The sequence below is a fragment of the Lagenorhynchus albirostris genome, chromosome 10 (genome assembly GCF_949774975.1).
Source record: "Lagenorhynchus albirostris chromosome 10, mLagAlb1.1, whole genome shotgun sequence".
Classification (NCBI taxonomy): Eukaryota; Metazoa; Chordata; class Mammalia; order Artiodactyla; family Delphinidae; genus Lagenorhynchus; species Lagenorhynchus albirostris.
This window is the reverse complement of record NC_083104.1, coordinates 41,568,792-41,589,114: the sequence shown is the minus strand read 5'-3', so window position 1 is coordinate 41,589,114 and position 20,323 is coordinate 41,568,792. Positions and strand designations below refer to the sequence as shown.

The window sequence follows — 20,323 nt, the reverse complement described above, 5'->3', positions numbered from 1 at the left end:
TCCCCACGGAGGAAAGCAGTGTGGTGGGATGGGAAAAGCAGGGCTCTGGGGTGACTCAGTCACTGCCCCGGAGAGAGCTCCACATCTGTCCATCCTGGGACAAACGCCGCAGCCTCCTCAAGCCCATTTCACCATCCACACCCCAAGCTGACAACGGCCCTCCTTCCAGGAGCGCTGTGAGGCACGGACAGTGCACTCCAAGCCACGCTGGGGGCTGCTGGTCATGGCAACAGAGGGGCAGCTGCTGGGACCACTGGGTTCTCCCTGAACGGTGCCTGCCTGGCTGAGTCAAAGGAGACCAGGCACCCATCAGGCCGTGCCCCACCCCAGGCCTATTATATGCCCTCTCTCCAGCCTCCTTGCAAAAAGGTTTTGCACTGGCCCTTCCACAGCTTAGGAGAACCTGCCTGCCTGTCCTGAGGAAAAGCACAGCAGCTGAATCTTCTTTCACCTTCTCTGCCTCCCCAGTCACTCATTGGCCCTACTCTCTGGGCCCTCACCTGCTCACACTTGGGAGTAGAGATCTTTTTCCCAAACCCCTCCTGGGTACACACCATTATGGGCAACAGACACGGGCACAGCCCAAACAAGGCTTTCACTCTCGACTTCACTCATCCACGGGACAGCCCCATGGAGCACAAGCTCAGCCCCGCCCTTCTCCCCTTGCTCTCCCCTCTGCTCCCACGCACCAGTGCTTGACGTAAGCAGCCTGGGGTGTGGGGGAAACTGGCGCGAGGGGGTCAGGCTGGGTGTGGACCCTGGGTGAGTCCAGTTGGCCTCACGTGCGGCCTCAGGGTCTCCTCCCCGACCAGGTTCTCTGCACTTACAGGCCGGGGGCGGGGCGGTTAGAGACCATGACGGCCACACTGTCTGAGATGTGGTGAACACAGGGTGAACCTGATTCCAGGGGCTACCTGGAGCCAGAAGCCCGGGATTCTCAGTGAGCATTCTGGACTGAGGAAATGGTGCTGCAGGAGAGAAAAAACAGAAGCTGCCCGTACTGAAGGGGTGGAGGCGGAGCAAAGAGCACAGGGCCCAGGAGTGGCCGGGGCGCTGGCTCTAGCCTCGTTCTCTCAGCGCAGCACCCCTTCCACAGGCCCAGTCCTTTGTGGTCCACAGTAACTCCCAATGCCGTTTGGTAGGACACCTGGTACTATCATCCCTGTTTTCCAGATGAGGAAACTAGTTCAGAGACATTACTACCTGCCAAAGCTCACACAGCAGAGCTAGGGCTGGAACCCCAGTGAATAACCTCTTTCTCTTCCCCCAAACGTTGGCTAAGATGGCCCGGGGTACCTGACAACTCTGTACTTGTCTGAAGGCGGAGATGCTAGGTTAACCCAAGCACAAGGTGGCTTTCTAACCTTAACTGTTATCACCATATCCTGTTCTCGGTTTGAGATACCAGGTATTGTATCTCCCGGTTGGTGATAAACCTGCCACAAATCGCCGAAGCACTCTGACCACAGAGCACTTGCTCTAAAGCAAGTACTGGCAAAGATGCTCTGTGGGTCAGGGACAGTCTCCGTGCGTGAGTTTGAGCTCAGTATCATCTGGGCATCTGGTGGGATTTTCGCTGGCGAACACAACTGAGCTACAAGATGTAAGGAACCAGGGCCCGTGGCAGTAGACATCACAGTGTGGCCCTTGATCTCACAGCTCAGGGGAAACATCACCAAAACCACGCAATTCCATGGAAGGCTTTCCACATCATTTCCATCTGACCCTCCTAACAACCCTAGAGGTGCCGTCCCTGTCTCTTCTGTACGAGGGAGGGAACTGAGTTTGGGGCCTGTGGTGCTCAAAGCCAGGGAACCTGGAGGCAGCAGACCAGGAGTGTCTGACTCTGGACCTCAAGTTCTTCATGGGCACAGTCTGCTTGAGAAGGGAGGCCGGGCCTGGAGGAGGGAATGGCTGCTGGAAGCAGAGCAGAGGCCAAGGGACCCAAGGCCAGGCTTGTTGCTGGAGGACAGAGTTTCTTTCCTCCTCTGCCTGTCTCGGTCCTGAGAAGAGCTGGGCACCTGGTCAGGGAGACTGAGGGTGGGCCTGGGTCACAGTTGGGAGGGGTGTGCACAGCTGCAGGGTTCTGGAGAATATCTCCCCTCCACCTGAGGTGGGCTGTGCTCCTGAGCCACGTGCAGGGGCCTCTGGGAGGCTGCCTAGGGATCTGCGGGATCCTGCCGGGTCTCCCCGAGAGCTGGATTCTGGGACCTGTTCCTGTCCCATCACGGCCAGGAGGGTCAAGGCAGACAACTGTGTTTGTCCTGAGAATGTGTGTGTGTGGGGGGGGGGGGTAGGAGTGGACAAAGAGGCAGGGAAGGTGGGCAGGTGCTTGATGTGAAGATAGGGAAACGGGACCAGGAGGAGAGGGCTGTACTCTTCAAAATGAATCTCGGGCCTGTGGACTGGAGGGAGGGGTTCTGGGCACAAAGCTTAATGCTGACACTTACAGCCCCCTGACCCTGAGCAAGTTACCTGGCCTCCTGAGCTTCAGTACCTTGACCTGTAAAATGGGGACCATAATCCCTACTCTTTGAAGGGTTGGGCAGGGACTAAGTGAGGTCACGTGCAAAAGCTGCTACACAGGGAAAGTGCTCGACAGACACTGCCTCCAGGCAGCCTCCTTCCCCGCACATCAGGCCTTTCACAGCCTTTGACCCCTCCTGGACCACCTCTTCCTTTGGACTTGCTGATTTCTTTCTCTCAGTGTCTTGGCAGGGATGCACACACAAACCCAGGCTCTATACCAACCCCTCACACCCCCCACCCCACCAAACCCGTCGGAGCTCCTCAGACTCCTGGTGGTTTTGATTGGTCTTAAGCTTAGGAAGAAAAAGAACATAAGAAAAAGCCACCAGAGACACGGGGGTCCGTCTCTGGCTAACTCACAAGGAAGATGTGAGACAAGGCAGGCCCTGAACTGACTTGGAGGGCTGGCCCTTCACCCAAACAGAGGACGCATGGGGACTGCAGGCCCATGCATTAGCCCTGGATCTCCTCCGCAGGCTGCAGGCCAGCATGCTGGCAGTTTCCTTTCCTTGGACCGCTTCCTGATTCCCCATGACCCAAAACACACTTATTTGTCAGCAGTCAGAAGACCTTCTGCTTTTGCTCCTACTGAGAAAGGGGAAGGCGAAAGGTGAAGGGAAGAGGGAGCTGCAGCGCGGCACTTCCTCATGCAGGTGACAGCCCAAGGTCATCCTCCCAGGCCCTGAGCTTCCGGTCCTGCTCCCCGGACCCCCAACCCACCTACCCACCTGGCCAGCAGTTGAGGCACAGTCAGTGAAAAGTTGCCAGATGACGACGGCGTGAGTATGGCTTACTGCAAATGCGAGAGAACGTGCCCTGGGGACCACTGAACCATGGGGGTTGGGGAGAACGCTGCAGGCTCACACAGCCAGGAAAGGCTTCAGAAGGAAAAGAAAGGGCCCATGGTCACAGTGAGCAGAGGCTTTCTTGGGTTGGGTGATGGGCTGGCTTTATCCATGAGGCAAGGTCAGTCACCTTCAAGCAAGAGAACAGAAGAGTATGGAGACATACACTTGAGCCTAAAATCTCCTGTGCTGAGAACCTTCCGAAGATTAAGTGCATCTCCTCCCATGCAGCAGAAATCCTGGATGATAAATCTGACAGCCCTTCCTCTGAACTCTGGGCAGGAATAGAGGAACAGAGGTCTCAATACAAGTCGCCAAGAGCATCACAAAACTCCTTAACTGGATGGAAAGTGAGTCAACGAACGTCTGGACACAGGAGCCATGTCAATTCTCCCTTGAGCTTCTAAACAGGCAGTGCTTTGCTGTAGGAACTGCAGTTAAGCCAGACCTCAGGGGCTGAGAAACACCGAGCAAGGCTGCCATGTAGGGGAACTTGACTTTTCCCAAGGGTCCCCTGGCTTAAACTTTTGACACTTTAATACAATAGCACTTTGTGCAGTTACTTCATATATTTAGAAACTAGCCATTGCAGAACTCTCCTCACAGGCCTTGTTGGAAAAGAGCCGGCCCAGAAAAATGAGAGGGCCAATGGAGAGCCGGTACTAAAGGACACCCCTGCGCCTGATGCTGTCCATCTGCAGCATCAGGAACATTTGGTGGGTCTGGGTCACTGATTAAGAGCAGCACAAGATACTGGTGATGGGGCAGGCACGGGATGGGGGAGGGGAAAGCACCGGGTAACAAACTTGGTTATGTTTTTATTGCTTTTAGAACTTTGGGGTGGACATCCCTGGCAGTCTAGTGGTTACGACTCCCCACTTCCACTGCAGGGGGCACGGGTTCGATCCCTGCTTAGGGAACTAAGATCCTGTATGCTGCATGGCGCAGCCAAAAAAATAAAAGAGGACTTCTGAGAGAAACGTCTACTTGAGACAACAGAAATTAAGCTTGTGGCACCATTACCAAGCCTGATGAGTGGTTCCAAAAGGCGAACACGGTTTTTAAAGAGCAGCGCGTTACTCTGAGCACGGCTACAGCAGCCCAGCAAACGCTGCTCTCATGGGCTGAATTGTGTCCCCCCCTTAAATTCATATGTTGATGTCTTAACGCCCAGTATCTCAGAATGTGACTGTTTTTGGAGACAAGACCGAAAAGAAGTAAGTTAGTTAAAATGAGGCCAATAAGGCGAGCCCTAATCCAACCTGACTGGTGTCCTTATAAGAAGAAAAGATTAGAACACAGAGAGACATGGGTGGCACATGCATAGCGGGCATGACCATGTGAAGAGACAGGAAGACAGCAGCTGTCCGCAAGCCAAGGAGAGGCCTCAGGAAACCAAACCTGCCTTGGCCTTGCACTCCCAGGACTGTGAGAAAATAGATTTCTGTTGTTTAAGTCACCTGGTCTATGGTATTTTGTTATGGCGGCCTGAGCAGATTAATACAGTTGCCTAAGCCCAGAAAGGCCTTCCTGGAGATGCTGAAATCAGGGGGACCGCTGACAGACACGCCCAGGAACCCTCAGACAAGGCTCAACACTGACTACTCCTCGAGCCCTGGTGCTCCTCAGGGGCACCCTGCCCCGAGCACTGTTCGCAGGCACCTCCCCTTAAGCAAAGACAGTCAATCTTGCTTCCAAGCTTTCCTAATCCTTTGATAAGAAACTAATCCTTTGATAAGTGCACTTAATGAGCACTCAGGAAATGGAGGTGATGTCTACTCACTGTTCAGCCACGTTTGGGTCAAGAGAATCCGTCTCGGTGGGTGTTTCAGGCAAGGAGGAGCCGGACTCCTGTATCTGGCACAACTCCTCATCTGTGATGATGTCAAACACGGCATCGTCTGGCGGCCGGCAGTCTGTGTTAGCACCTGGGGTGCAGAGGCAGGTCGGGAGAGAAGAGACATGCACAGTCATGGACAGTACGGGGAGGGAGTGTAGCTACATGGGACGAGCCACCAGGACACACTCTAAGTGCTCACTCAACCGACAGCTACTCTGTCCAGATGGAGAGAAATGGCTCTTGGGATGTTCCAGAAAAGCAGATGAAGGGACTACAGATGAAACTGAATGCACCATGTAAGAGATTTCTCTGAAGTCCCTTAGGCAGTGGTGTGGAGAGGTTTTAAGCTCTTACATGTTCTCTGAGGCCCTTTATTTAGAAGGAAAAAAACCTACCAAAACCTTATCAGGAAAGAACCTAACAAAAAGGTAATCATACTTCTGTGCTGCTGAATCCTTGCTCCAGCAGACACAGACCTCACTCATGCCTCTTTGAGAGGAGGATTCTGTCTGACCTGCATTTTCACCTCAATCCACTGAGGGGTGGAAAAGAACCTCCTTCTGCACAGCAGCCATTGTGCTTCTGACCAGGGTACTCGTGCCCAACTTTGCAGGCTACCCAGTAGGAAGGATGCTGTGCGATGCTGCTGTGCTAGTCACCCCCCACCCCGCCAACAAGCAGTCTCTTGCATGTGATGGAAAATGTGATGGCAGGCCTGAGACGAAAGAAGAAAAGACAGAAAGTAAGACAGACAGACAGAGGAGGAGACAGGAAATGTCAGAAAGCAAAACAAGCAACCTCAGCATGCTGGCACCATGCCACCCTCTGTCGTCACTGGAACACCCACTAGTGAGCCAGGCGAGGGGAAGATTCAGCAAGAAGAACAGTTCATGGGAGTTACAAGTTCCCAGCAGGCCCTGCCGCATGGCTCCTGGTACAGGCCGTGCTTTAGAACAGACACCCACAGTCCAGCCCTGAGAGGGCAGCCTGGGCTGGTCTGCGAGGCTGTGCTGAGCAGGAACCAAATCCCGCTTCCTTTTACTGAGCTGAGTGAGAGGACATGAAGGAGAATATATCCTTCTTGGCCGCCGAGAGAGAATGTGAGCTACAGGGAGACAGGGAAGGATGTGCTCGTTTCCACACTCAACTCCTGGCCTTTGGTTACCCTGAAGGAGAGGGCTGGATATGGGGCTGGGGTCCTGGGAGACAGCGTTTTCCAAAGCTGTGGGTCCACTGGTGGTGTGAGTTGAGAAGTAAACAGACACCACGTTAAATAACACTGAATCATATCGGGAGAAAGTTATTCCCTTTTCAATTCTCCTTCAATCCTAATTACATCAAAAAGAAAGTCTCAGATTGGTGGTACTACCTTTTTAGTGCCTAAGTTTGGAAAACACTGAACTACACATGTTCCAGCTAAGCAGCCACAGTGGGGTAGCGGTGAGGGTGGCACCTGGAGAACACCGAGGGCAGTGGCGGAGCCTGACCTTGGCCTCCGGTGGCCTGGGGTGCGGCCTGGGCTGGTGACCGGGCGGGGCTGGGCTCTCCCTGGCTGGTGCCCGAGCTGGTGCTGTCGGGGGACTCGGGGCCCTCGCTCAGCTTCTGGAAGCAGGCCTGGCAGCAGCGCTCCTTCTTGCCGCTGTGCTTGCTCACAGCGTAGTTGTTGCAGCAGTAGTAACAGAAGATGTGGCCGCATATCCTGGGGACGACACAGGCACGGGCCCTGAGGACGCTGCACTAGAGGTCTCGAGTGACCTGCTTGGGACCGGAACTGGGCTCTGTTCTGGGCTCTGGACGCCACATGGCTCGTCAGACCTGGCTCTGCCCCCACTCTAGAGTGGGGCCTGAAGGCCTATCTCATAAGATTCCAAAAAAGCCATCTTGGTAAGGCTGATGGGAGACACGTTTACTTCCAGGGTCCTGGGAGGCAGGCCGAGCCCCCTTCCCTAACGCAACGATGCAGGTGTGCATTCTAGGCCTCGGGGGCTGGGCTCTAAGAGACCACAGACCCCATCCCCCTGTGCTGACCGTTCTCCATCTGTCCCCACCCCAACTCAAGATTCATTCCTGCCTGCCCTTCTTTGGGCCCTGGGGGGTGTGGGGGGGGTCTCTGCTCTGTGTTCCTCTGGTGAAGCCTCAGCCCCTGCTCTCTCTGGGTTTCATTTCCCCTCTGACCCCTGCAGGCCAAGAGAGGGCCAGAGGTTGGGTCTCTGGGTGCTCTACATCCCTGTGGGTCCCCTTAACTCTGCCTACACCCCCTGTATTAAACTCTCTTCCCTTTCGGGGATCCCCGAGTGTCCTGCTGAGACCCTGCCTAACATACCCTCCTCAACTGGTTCCCTCAAAACTAAGAGGCAACGTGCTCTTCCTAGACAGTTGGCTGCGGTGCCAACGCCTGCCACGGAGTCCTCGTTCAGAGGCGTCTGCCCTAGTGCTGGGCCCTGCCCGCAGGCCGCCTGCTGACCTGCAGTGGTGCCGCCGCACCATCCAGCTGAACTCCCGCTTGCAGTCAAAGCAGTAGTTCGCCTCCGTGTCCCCCAGCCACCTCTCCTCAGCACTGAGCTTCTGTTGGAATTCCAGGGCGTCTGACTTCTGCCAGAGAGCATCCTTGTCCCTGGGAAAAAGCCGCATTAGAAAAATAGAAGAAAGAATCCATGAAAACAATAGAATTATCTCTGGTTCATTTCAAAAGACTGCTTCCGAATTTCCCAAAACACAAGGAGAATTCACTTTTACCTTGGAAATAAACCCCCAGTCTAGGTCTCCTCTGTCACCCCACACCAGTCCCAGACTCAGCAGGAGCCTCCCAACGTGTTAAGTCCTCATCTGACACCACACTGTGTGAAGGTACAGGGGGGTCTGTGATGTCCGTAAAAGGCTCTGGCAACTGCAAAGACCTGCTGGCACTGACAAGGGCCACCAGCTGCTCAGATGTCTAAATGACGGTGCACGTGGCCAATGGGAGTTTAAGCTGTCACGTGCTGCCATGATTACATGACTGTCTGTGTGCTGTGAGCCCAAGAACCCAAATCTTAAATGTGCTCGGGATCCTTCATGTTTTTATGGTTTAAGTAACAATTAATGGAGGAGAGCCAAGCTTTTCCAGCCTGAAAATCCGATGGGATGTTGACCTCCTCCACTCCTTAGAGAGACAGCACAGCCACTACAGGAAGCAAACACACTGAAAAAAGTGGCAGGCTTTTCAGGAGGCTCTGGCAGCACCTGCATGTGCCTGATGCACCAGGGAAGATGTGTATAAAGCCTTCCTTAAAACTGCTGTTAACTTTCGGGGCTATAGGAAACACAGAAGATGGAAGAACATGTTAAATGACACCATGGGCATGCAATCAGCAAAGTCCAGGCTATGGGAAACTCTACCAGATGAATGGCCTGCTTTCTTTAAAAGTAAACTGCAAAGGAAAAAAAAAGAGAGTGAGATGGTGGGGGAACCATGACTAAGTAAGAGAGATCTAAGAAACATATCACCATGCAATGTATAGATCTAATATAGATCCTAATTAGAAAAACCTATAAAGCAATTAGAAAAATTTCAAACTAGACTAGACAGTTGATGATATTGGGAATTAGTTAATTTTCAAACGCGGTAATGATGCTGTGGTTGTTTAAAATAGAGTCCTTGTGTTGGAGAGGTACGTATCAGAATACTTGTGGATGAAATGACAGGATGTCTGGGATTTGCTTCAAAATAATCTGAGGAGGTGGGGGAAATGGGTAGGACTCTTGGATGATACAAGACTGGTCATGAGCTGAATAATGTTGAAGCTGGGTGACAGGTACAGAGCAGTGCATTTTGCTATCCTATTTTTGTATTTTTGAAAATTTCCGGGACTTTCCTGGAGGTCCAGTAGTTAAGACTCCGCGTTTCCACTGCAGGGGGCATGGGTTTGATCCCTGGTTGGGGAACTAAGATCCCAGAAGCAGCCAGGCGCAGCCAAAAAAATAATAATAATAATAATTCCATACAAAAACCTTTCAAAACTTTTTGAATGAGTTGTCAACATTTAAAAGCCAGGCCAATTTCACATAAAAATTCAGATTTCCACATTCTCTTAAGAAGTAAGGTGACTTGGCAACCCTGGACTCGATGCCTGCGGGGCAACAGTCAGCAAGAGCAGAGCAGGTCATGTCCTCCTGTTTCTCAGAGCCCCGTCCTGGCCCGGTTCACACATTTACATCACTGTCTGCTACCTGCAGGCACTGGAGTTTGGGGGCCCAGGTGCTGGGGAGAGTGGGACGGAAGAGAAGGAGAAAAGGGCTCACGAGAGAGGGACAAGGGAATAGAGAAGTCCCTGAGGATATTAAACATCTTTGATTGTCACTCTTGTGGCTGAGCACACGGAGATTTTGAAAACAGCATAGCAATAAGAAAACACGGACCAGGTGCAAGGCTGCCAAGGGCCTGAGCAGACCCTGTTCACGTGTGCGGGCGCTTACAACAGAACACAAGCAGACAGGGGCTCATTTCCCTCGAAGAGTCCTTTCAAGAACAGTTGCATTTCTTTAAAGAAAAGCCAAGCTTGGGGGCAGCCCCTGGCCCCTTGTTTGATACTCACCTGAGCAGCTCTATCAGCCGCTCCTCCAGGAATTTCTTGGTTCTATTCAGGTCATCCAGGTCAGCAAGCATCTTCTGGTCATTCTTTTCCCTGTCTGTCGCCTCCTGGCAGAGTCTGTTGTAATATTCCTGGATCTTTGTCGTGGCTTTTTCAAGTTCCTTCTGGGTCCTGGTGGAGGAGTAGTAAGTTTTCCTTATTACCCACCACTTCCAGCTTCCCCCGTGCCTCTGGGCTAATCCAGGCCTCTAATGGGGGGTCCTGCTGCCCTACCAGGCTTTCCCCTTCATGGGGGGAGCCCCTTGGCACGGCCCCACTCACAGGCTGTACACTCTCTTAAGCCTTCGAAACTTCCCTCACACACCCAAACTCTTCACACACCACTACCCCTCCCGACAAATACAAGGGACATTTGGGAGAGGAGGCTGAGCTCAGGTCACTAGGAGCACCCCACGTGCGTCAAACTCTGTACCACTTGGTTCTTGGGCAGAGACTGAGGTTTTGAGAGGAGCCCAATGGGTTAAGTACATGGGCTGGTGATGGCAGTACACACAAGAGGAAAAAGGAGCCAGGAGAGAAAGAACAGAGGCGTAGCTTCCTGGAGATGACCACACAGAGAAGCGTCTATCTTCCATGTGTCTTTGGGACTCTACACGTGGGGCTTGGCATGGGGCACACGGCAGGCACTCAATCTACACTGCGAGGCGTTCAACCTGACAATGCTGAGGCCTAAGGAATCCTGTTCTGGGTGCTTCGGAGCCTCAAGCTGCAGCAGGCGGGCCGGCTGAACCACTGTCTTCCCGCCCTTGCCTACTTCTCTTTCAGCTCACCTGTCCCCTAAGGCAGTGGTTTTCCAAGGATGCCTTATAAAGCAAGGCATTCATAACAGCTCCATTAAAACAGAGGGCTGTGCAAGACCAATGAATCTGTATCTAATCCAGCCTTTCCATGTCCAGTATAAAGTTGTCAGGAGGTTGTTGTTTACTAGACACTGTCCTCCAAAATGATCTCGGGTACACACACACACACACACACACACACACACACACAGAGTTATAGCATTAAAAAGAATGCCACCGGGCTTCCCTGGTGGCGCAGTGGTTGAGAGTCCGCCTGCCGATGCAGAGGATGCGGGTTCGTGCCCCGGTCCGGGAAGATCCCACATGCCGCGGAGCGGCTGGGCCCGTGAGCCATGGCCGCTGAGCCTGCGCGTCCGGAGCCTGTGCTCCGCAGCGGGAGAGGCCACAGCAGTGAGAGGCCTGCGTACCACAAAAAAAAAAAAAAAAAAAAAAAAAAAAGAATGCCACCAACTTCGGAGGTTCTACTTAAATTGTCACATGAACACCACCTGGCTAAGGGAAGCCAGAGTCCTATAGGATTCAAACTCTGTAAGGAGTCAGCTGAGAAGAGTCAGATGAGAAGAAATGTACGTTGAGGTTACTAAACATCCGGCGTGGTCTGGATCTCCCATTGAGCCTGGGCCCAGGCCTAGAAGCAGATGGTAGGAGATGGGTGGAAAAGTTAAAGCCTCGGGAGAATTTGGTGTGTCTGTTTTTGCTGGGAGCACACATGCGATCAGGTCCCAGCATCCCCTGTTGTAATACTCCTGGATCTGTATTACTGTATTACCTGTATTACTCCTGTAATACTCCAGTTTGGCCCCATCACCAGACAGTGGGCTGATGATGCTCACAACTCCGGGTGGCCCCCAAGCCTGAAGATGAAGAGGTCTCGGGGGTGGACACAGGTAGGGCCATACTTTAAGGTTAAAAAAAAATTATGATGGAGCTTCCCTGGTGGCGCAGTAGTTGAGAGTCCGCCTGCCGATGCAGGGGACGCAGGTTCATGCCCCGGTCCGGGAAGATACCACATGCCGCGGAGCGGCTGGGCCCGTGAGCCATGGCCGCTGAGCCTGCGCGTCCGGAGCCTGTGCTCCGCGGCGGGAGAGGCCACAACGGTGAGAGGCCCGCGTACCGCAAAAACAAACAACCAAAAAAAAAAACCCATTATGATGAAAGGGCGACAGCACGATGTGCTCTCCACAGACACAGCACCAGACAGTCTCCAGGAAGACAAGCCGATCCTGCTCCCTGGCTCGCTCACTCACTCTCAGATGAGCTTGCGAGAACCTCACACCTAACCCCGCAGCCTCTCATTTCAGAGAGGAAATGAAGAACTCAAGTCAAAACACACGCAGGGAAAACATGCACACACAATACTCTCACACCAGTACCCTAAAATAAAACAAAACAAAACACTAAACTATCTGTCTATATATTTTTTAGGGTAGTTGTTGAGACAAAGACTCTGGAGCCAAATGTTCTGAGTTCCAATCCTGTCATCACCACTTACACACTGTGTGACCCTGGGCAAGTGACTTCACTCCTCTGAGCCTTGTTTTCCTCATCTATGAAATGGGATAAATAATAATACCATCCTCACAAGACTGTTGGGAGGATTAAATGGGCAAATAAATACCAAGTATTTAAAACGGTACCTGCCACATTTTAGGCATTACTTAAATGTTTGCTGTTAGTAGTACCATGATAATCTCCCAGCTTTTACTTCATTTTAGTTTTACCAAAGCATGAAGTTACTGAACTGAAATATGCCCTGCTAGAGATAAGATAATGGATTAAGAGAAAGGGTCTCTGCAGCCTTCTATAGGCTTGTGACAGGCAGATTGCCAAGGTTCTCCGTGGCATGCTTCTGACATAAGCACTTTATGAGTCTGTGGCTTTTCTTGCAAAAGGGCTTCTTTAACCTGACATGAGTGGTTGACTTTCTAAATGACTGTACCAAACACCCCCTCCCTTGAGGACTCTCCCACTGGCCGCGTGGGTGGACCGTGTAACTAACCTGTCCAAGTCTTGGCGCAGGGCAGCCCCCTCCTCATCCTTTCTCAGCATGGCGGCCTGGCACTCAGCAAGGTGCTTGCCGGTGCAGCTCAGCTTCTCCGCCGCATCGGCCTGGGAAGCCTGGCACAGGACAGCAGGGAGAAGACGCTCGGTTGCAGAAGCCCATGCAAGATGCCATCAAGTGACTGGCATGTTCCCCACCCCATCTGGCTGGCGCACTTCTAACAGGAGGGGCTTTTGTCTGTTTTTAAGTTCAAGAAACCATGAACTAGTATGTGTGTGGAGTATGACAGACTCCCATTTGTAATTATGTCCCTCAAGCATCAGCTGCAACCTGTTGTGGTGGCTGGTGGGGCAGCAGGTATCAGAATCTCCGGGGTGGGTGTAGAGGTGGGGTGGCAGGGTACAGGAGTAACTGAAAAAAGTCACTGCCATGAAAACGGGTTTCAGTCCCACCCCTGCTCTGGCTCACGTCAGAAACACTGACTTGGAGAACATCTGCAGAGGGGGATGACTTATTTCCTTTCCATAAGACACAGGGGCGGTGAAAAGCACACTTGACAGCTCTAGCCAGGTGTTCAGGGAGTGGAAGAGCCATGACACAGACTCAGGTTGTCTACAAAGGTGAGCTGATGGCAGCTTTAGCCAGGGCACTGGAACTCCTCCAGGGAGGCCTCTCTGATGGTCCAATGAAAGCCAAGCCACATCCCCTTCCTCGACAGGCCCACAACCTGGGAGTGGAATGACCAGGTGAACGATGGGCCGGCCGCTGCTCAGGGCTCACAGGAGCACCTTCCCTGGGCCTCAGGGGCCAGGCTTACCTTCAGCTTCCCCACAGCCTCCTCGGCAGCCTGTAGCTGCCGACCTTGCTCCTCCAACTGGCCCCTGAGGCTCCTGCATTCTTCACTGGAGGTCTGGAGAGGATGAGAAAGGGATCAGAAAAGTGGGGTCCTTGTTCTGAGACTCCCTCGGCCCCACTCCCCCAAAATGGGTAAAAACAAGCTACCTCTCTCTTTTTCTCCCAAACTCAATAAACTTTGGGCTTCCCTGGTAACACAATCTCGTCAAGCCAAGACACTTAAGCTTGGCCCCCAAACTTAGAATTTCATTTCTGCCAAGGAAAGGTGGAGTATGAGCCACATGGAACTGCAAGGGGTGGGGTGACATAAGGTGGGAGGCACATCTGTGGGAACGCAATAGTTGCCTAAGAGAGAGGTCAGGAGTGGTCTGAGTGCACAGACCCAGAAGCAAACAGATACATCAGAAGCCAAAGCCCCGTAGATGTCTGCCTGTGTCCTCACTCTTAACTCTTTCTCTGCAGTTCAAGACACATGGTAAATGCTGTTCTCATAAGCTTGTCTGTCCCAAGGGCTCTGTGAAAATGAATTGAGTTGGTTTCCTACAACTGCTCTGCTATCAGGAGGCACCTGATGGGACAGAGAATCCAGGGACAGGACTCGAGGCAGTCAGGAACTCACATGCCAAAAGGGGCTGAACAAGTACATAAACGAGTACAAGGAAAATAGCAGAGGATGCACGCTTCCTTAAAGTGGGCAGTCCCCACCCAGCTCCTGCTGACTGCTGCCACGTAGGAATGAGAGCACAGGCTTTAGGAACTCCCAAGATTTCAAAAAGAAGTCCAAAAACTGAATCTATAAACACCCTGCTCTTGAAATGTTGGCTACTAAGTTAAAAAAAATTTTGTGTGGGCCAAACTTGTCTGTAATGGCCTTAAATTTAGACATCTGGGTTAAGGCATTCCTCTCCAATGCTGTGTCCCTAACATGTTCCTGCAGGGAGAAGGATGCTGTGAGCTATGACACCAGGATGAGGCCATGTTGGCCTGGGCCTCCAGGACATTCTTGGGCCCTCATGTGCCACCTGGCCCAAGGTGCATCCCAACCACTCATGGACCCACCAGGCCCTGCTGCAGGAGACAAGTGCAGCTCAGACGGTCAAGGTGAGGGTTACCTTAAGTCTGCTCTGGTAGTCCATGATCTCGGTGCTCAGCTGGAACTTGAGGGTGTCGAGCTCCTGGCGTGCAGTCTCCCGGATGCTCTGGGCCTGCTGCTCGGCCTGGGCCAGCTGGGCCTGCAGGCCAGGCAGTGAGCCAGCTGCCTCCTCAGCTGCCTTCAGCTTCCCCTGCAAGCTCTCCTTCTCTCGCCGCAGCCCTGCCACTTGGTGTTCCAGGCCCTCCCGCTCCTTGGAGGCTGCCTCTTTGGCATCCTGGAGCTCCTGCATGGCGCGGGCCAGCGCCCCCTCCAGCGGCTCTTTCTCTGCGGTCAGCGCGCAGACCTGGATGCCGAGCTCGGCCATATCCGTGTTGGCCCGGTGCGGCTGCTCCTGCAGCTCAGCAGGTTCTAGCTGCGCCTCCTCGGAGCTGCCTGTTGCCTGGGACAGCTCCTCCCACACTACTTGGAGCTCCTCCCTCCGTTGGGCCTCTCCGGCCCTCTCCTCCTGCAGCGCCCCTTCACGCTCCGAGCACTGCACCAGCTCCTGAACGTGGGCCCTGGTGAGGGCTTTGTTCTGCTCCTTCAGTTGCTGCACGAGGGCCTTGTGCTCCCTCAGAGCGGCCTCGGCCACGCTCAGCTGGCTCTGCACCTTCTCCCGGTCACCCAGGGCTGCCTGCAGCTTGGCCTGGAGGTCCAGCACCCCAGCCTGCAGTCTCTGGGCCTCCCCCTGATGGCTCTCCAGCTGTGCCTGAGACAGGGCCAGCTGGGCTGCTAGCTCCTGGGACGCGTGGTCTTGAGGTGGGCTGAACCCCTGTTGGCTTTTGTCTGCCGTGAGGGTCTCAATCAGCTGGGTCTGCTGGCGGCACCGGTCCTCAAGCGCCCTGACCTCCCCAGCCCGGGCCTCCGCTAGCTGCCGGCACTGCTCCACCTGCTCCCGCAGCTGTTGGCATTCGGCCTCCTTGCTTTGCAGGGCAGCCTCCTTCTCAGCCACATGGGCCCTCATGGTCTCCTTGGCCTTCTTCACAGCCAGGAGGCTTGCCTCCATCTGGTCTCCCATGTGCCGGATGCTGGCCTGCTCTGACTGCAGGGAGGCCAGGGAGCCCTGGATGGCCGCCTCCCGCTGCTGCAGCGCTTGATAGTCAGCCTGCAGGGCCTGAAGCTTATCCTCCAACAGCTGGTTGCGCTCCACCACATTCTGCAGCTCCTTCTCCAGCTCCCTGTTGGCCTGCTGGAGCTTCTCCTGGCCGGCCCCTTGCATCTTGGGATCGTCCACCTGTCCCTCCCACAGGCCCCTCTGTTCCTCCTCCAGCTTCTCACAGGCCTGCTGCAGGGTGGGGCTCAGAGCCTCGTGCTCCGCAGCCGCCACAGGCAGATCTGGGCCTGACTGCGCAGCAAGTCGCTCCAGCGTCCCCACCCTCTGGCTGAGGCGGTCTTTGTCCTGGATGAGCTGCTTCTTCTGCTCCTCCAGGTCACTCACGTGCTGGCTCACCTGGGCCAGCTGGGTCTCCAGGAGCTGCAGCTGCCGCGTCAGGGACCTGGCCTCCTGCTCCAGCAGCCCCTTTTCCTCCTGCCGCCGCTGCTCCTCTCGCCTCCCCTCCGCGAGCTCTTCCTCCAGGGAGCTCAAGTGGGCCAACGACTCGTGCAGCTGACGCTGGAGCTGGGCTGCCTCCTGCCCCTTCCTGGACAGCTCTTCCCGGAGCGGGGCCATCTCCTCCACCAGGCGCTCCAGGCTGGCCCGGGCCTCCTCCTTCAGCTGCAGCTCTTTGGCCAGCTGCTCCAGCTGGGTGTTCTCCCTTTCCAGGAGCTTCTCCCCCAGCTCCTGAGTCTCCAGGGGCGAGTCACTGGGGATGCGCTTTTGTCGCCCCTTTGCGTCCAGTGCCATGTCAGCCTTCTGCTCGGCTGCACTCAGCTGGTCTGGGACATCAGCTGAGCACTGGTCCTTCCTGCCCAGGGAGTCACGTGTGGCCTCGAGCTCCCGAGCCAGGGGCTGCAGTAGGGACTCCAGCCGCCGCAGGGCTGAGAGGTAATCCTCCTCCTTCTCCGAGGCCCCCAGCTCCAGGGCCTGCAGGCACGTCTGCAGCTCCTTCACAGTGTTCTGTGTGGCCTGGGTGACTTCCCACTGCTCCTGGAGCGCGGCCACCACACCGGCGAGGCGAAGGTTGTCCTCGGCGGCGGCGCGGCCCCTCTCTCTCTCTGCCTGCAGCTGCTCTCCATGCAGGCTGACGGCCGCCCTCAGCTCCTGGTTCTCTCTTTCCCGCTGCTGCATCTGCTCCTTCAGCTGCTTCTCCCGCACCTCCAACTGGTCCAGCTCTAGCCGCAACTCGTCAAAGCCCTCCAGTGCCTCATGGTTTAAGGGGTTGCTCAGGTCAAGGTGGGAGGTCATCTCCTGAGTCTGGGGAGGAAACACGAAAAACAAGTGGCTTGGGTATGAAGCTACATTGCTGCTTGGCAAAACTTTAGAAGTTAATGAGAACAGAAGTAAAAATACAGCAATTACATGACCTAAGCTTAGTCTATTGAGCTATTCAAAGGACTGGGACCCCTTTGCTCAAAGCATATGCCAGAGGAGGTCAGTAGCACATCCTAAAATATGATGTAACGCCACATGTGTGAGCTCCACTGAGACCCAGAACTTGCGTTTCCCATTCAGCCTCCTGTAGCTTTGGTAACATAATGGATGCTGGCTCTTAGAGAAATGATGTTACATGTAAACTACTGCTTCCCCATTGCACCCTACCCACAATTCCTGTTGCAATTAAATCACAAACTAGGGTAAAAATGCTACTTATACTGATTAGTCTTATTTTGCTTTGCTGATTAATTTCAGTGTTCTTTTCCATTAAACTATACGATACATTCACATTTCTAACAAAATTAATGAAACTGACCTGACGCACTAACGTTTACTGAGCGCTAGCCTGTGCCAAGTCCTTAAGCACTGTGCGTGTGTGCCCTCATTTACTCCCTACAACCACCTTACAGGCTGGTATGAGATTGTACAGATGAGAGAGCTCAAGTTTCGACAGGGTAAGTCACCTTCCCAGGGTCACACAGGGGGCGAGTGACAGTCAGGATTTGACCTTGCCACTTTTAATCACAGTGCCAAACCACTTCTTCTGAAACACTTTAAAAAGCTTTTAAAAGAATTTAGTTTTTAAAAGGCCTAAATTCCTTTTGGTTATAAAAACCTGGACTCGAGGAAACAGTGGGTAGGACTGAGGGGTTATATCGCTCGGGTTGGAACACCAGGAATCTGAGAACATCCCCCTGAGCTGGGAGGGGCAAGAACATGCCCTGGTTGACATGACAGAGAGGGAGTCCCCAGCCTTCTTGGCATTACCTGCAGGTAGCTGCTCACCAAACTACTCATGCTGGAGCTTCGGCTGGGGGGTCTCCATAGGTAAGCAGAAGAGCCAGTGCCCAGGGTCCTCCTGCGGGGCCACAAAACAGACATGCTTGCATCAGAGCAGGGAACACACACACATACACACACACTCGGGGAGGCCTTGGTTGTCACTAGGCAACCAGGTGGTGGTAGCGGCAGTGCCCTCCCAGGTTCAGTAAGAAGGCAAAATCCAACAATTTCCACCAAAGCACACATTCAGGTTGGTCGTAGCAGCTGGACCCTGCTGTTGAAGTCTAAGCATGATGGCTTTGCTCTCACTGCCAAAAAGGAACGAAGTGAACATAGTATTTCCCAGTTTTTAGTTTAAGTTTTCCTAGAACCTTCGATGCCAGCCATAACTTGTCTACCAGGGAGGAACCAACAACAGTCAATCTGGTAAATAAAGGTCACGCTGTGCTTCAGGCCTTGAGGTCACTGCTTTACGTTATGTTACACGAGTAATGTGGCTGGAAGACCTCTTCTGGTTCACACACGACATTTCCCTCACTGCAGAAAGTTCTATTTGATGGCGCTAGTCATTGCAAACGAAACACACTTTTACTTAATGACCAGAATCTTCTCCTTAATCTGCAATTATTGCATTTTAAACCTTGTTAGTCTCCACAACCCAACAACTGCACTTCTCAGTATCTACCTGAAAGACAGTCACATACGTGCATAAGGTGACGTGTGGGGATGCTCCTGGCAGCACCGTCATGGTGGAAAAAGCAGAACCTTTCTAACTCCACATCACTAGAGAAACAGATAAACTGTTTACTCACACAATGGAATACTCTATGCCACAGGTTGGCAATCTTTTTTTGTAAAGGGCCAGATAGTGAATATTTTCGGTTGGCAAGCCTTACGGGCTCTGTCACAATTCAACTCTGCCACTGTAGCATGAAAGCAGCCATAGACAATAGGTAAATGAAGGTGTGTTACACATGGCCCTGTGGGCCGTGGTTTGCCAGCCCTACTCCACATCTATAGAACTCCCTGTACAAACACAGATAAAAATCTCAAAAACAATGTGGAATGAAAAAAGCAACCTGCAAAAGTATCGCCATCTCATGATTCAATCAATGTAGCAAATTAAAAATATATATATAAAATACAACTATACATACATAATATTTACAGGCACATGTAGTGAAACACAAAAATATTTGGGAATGACATGCATTAACTACAGGGTTGTAATTACTTCTAGAAAGGGAGAAAAGGAGAAAGGATGGCCGTGGGGTGGGGCTTTATTGGGATCTATAATATTTTATTTCTTTAAAAAAAAAAGGTATCAGACATAACAAAAAAATCCCACAAGAACCAGCTTGAAGGGACTTTGACTGGCCAAATATAAGGCACCTTAAGGTTTAAAATAATTACAGTGACAGAATATAACCTATTGAAAAAAATAAGAATCCACGAGTCAATACTGCTGTAAATGAATAAATAGATGGGGAAGAAGGAAAAGATCTTCCTTACAATAGAATGCCAACTATTAGTGTAGAAGGAATGATGGAGTCAGAAAATCACTCTGGTAACCATGATAGTAACTGATTCAGGAAAGATTTACCAGATGCTAAAACTAACAGGAGGGAGATTTAAAAGAAACAGGATAAAAACCTAGTCTCAGGCTTCCCTGGTGGCGCAGTGGTTGAGTCCGCCTGCCGATGCAGGGGACACGGGTTCGTGCCCCGGTCCGGGAAGATCCCACATGCCGTAGAGCGGCTGGGCCCATGAGCCATGGCCGCTGAGCCTGCGTGTCCGGAGCCTGTGCTCCGCAACGGGAGAGGCCGCAACAGTGAGAGGCCCGCGTACCCGCAAAAAAAAAACCAACAAAAAACCTAGTTTCAAAATGTCTTCCCATAAGATACATATTAATTACAAACAGAGAAACAGTAACTTTAGGAGAAACCTGGCTAACACCACCTTAACCAAATGATCATGGTTAACCTTGCAAGTAATGAAACAAACCAACATCCTGTGTCTCTGGGTACAATGTGCTGAGGACACAACACCTCGGGTATTTCTGCCAAAAATGCTTAATCTGAATCCAATAATGAGAAAACACTAGACAAACTCAAATTAAGGAACATTTTACAAAATAACTGGCCTGTACTTTTCAAAAATGTCTGTGCAAAGAGGAGAAACTGTTCCAAATGAACAAGGACTAGGGAGACCCAACAATTCACTGACCTGTGATCCTGGATTATAAAAGACATGTCTGGTGTAATTCCTAAAATTTGAACACAGTCTGTAGATTAGACAGCAGTATTGTATCAATGTTCTGTGATTTTAACAATTGAACTGAGGTTATATAGATATCCCTGACTTTAGGAAAGG

General features: G+C 52.5%; 1 protein-coding gene across 7 annotated transcripts in view; it reads right to left on the bottom strand.

Annotated features, from left to right (window-relative positions):
- FYCO1 (FYVE and coiled-coil domain autophagy adaptor 1) overlaps window positions 1-20,323 on the bottom strand; it is an 86,021-nt gene that overhangs the window by 36,378 nt on the left and 29,320 nt on the right. For all 7 annotated transcript variants that reach the window (XM_060162164.1, XM_060162165.1, XM_060162170.1 and 4 more), the window contains exons 7-14: window positions 17,936-18,026; window positions 14,615-16,987; window positions 13,465-13,557; window positions 12,645-12,763; window positions 9,789-9,956; window positions 7,679-7,828; window positions 6,702-6,913; window positions 5,158-5,302 (exon numbers count right to left, since the gene is read on the bottom strand). In XM_060162164.1, the coding sequence (XP_060018147.1) occupies window positions 5,158-5,302; window positions 6,702-6,913; window positions 7,679-7,828; window positions 9,789-9,956; window positions 12,645-12,763; window positions 13,465-13,557; window positions 14,615-16,987; window positions 17,936-18,026 (3,351 nt within the window). The remainder of the gene's footprint in view (window positions 1-5,157; window positions 5,303-6,701; window positions 6,914-7,678; window positions 7,829-9,788; window positions 9,957-12,644; window positions 12,764-13,464; window positions 13,558-14,614; window positions 16,988-17,935; window positions 18,027-20,323) is intronic.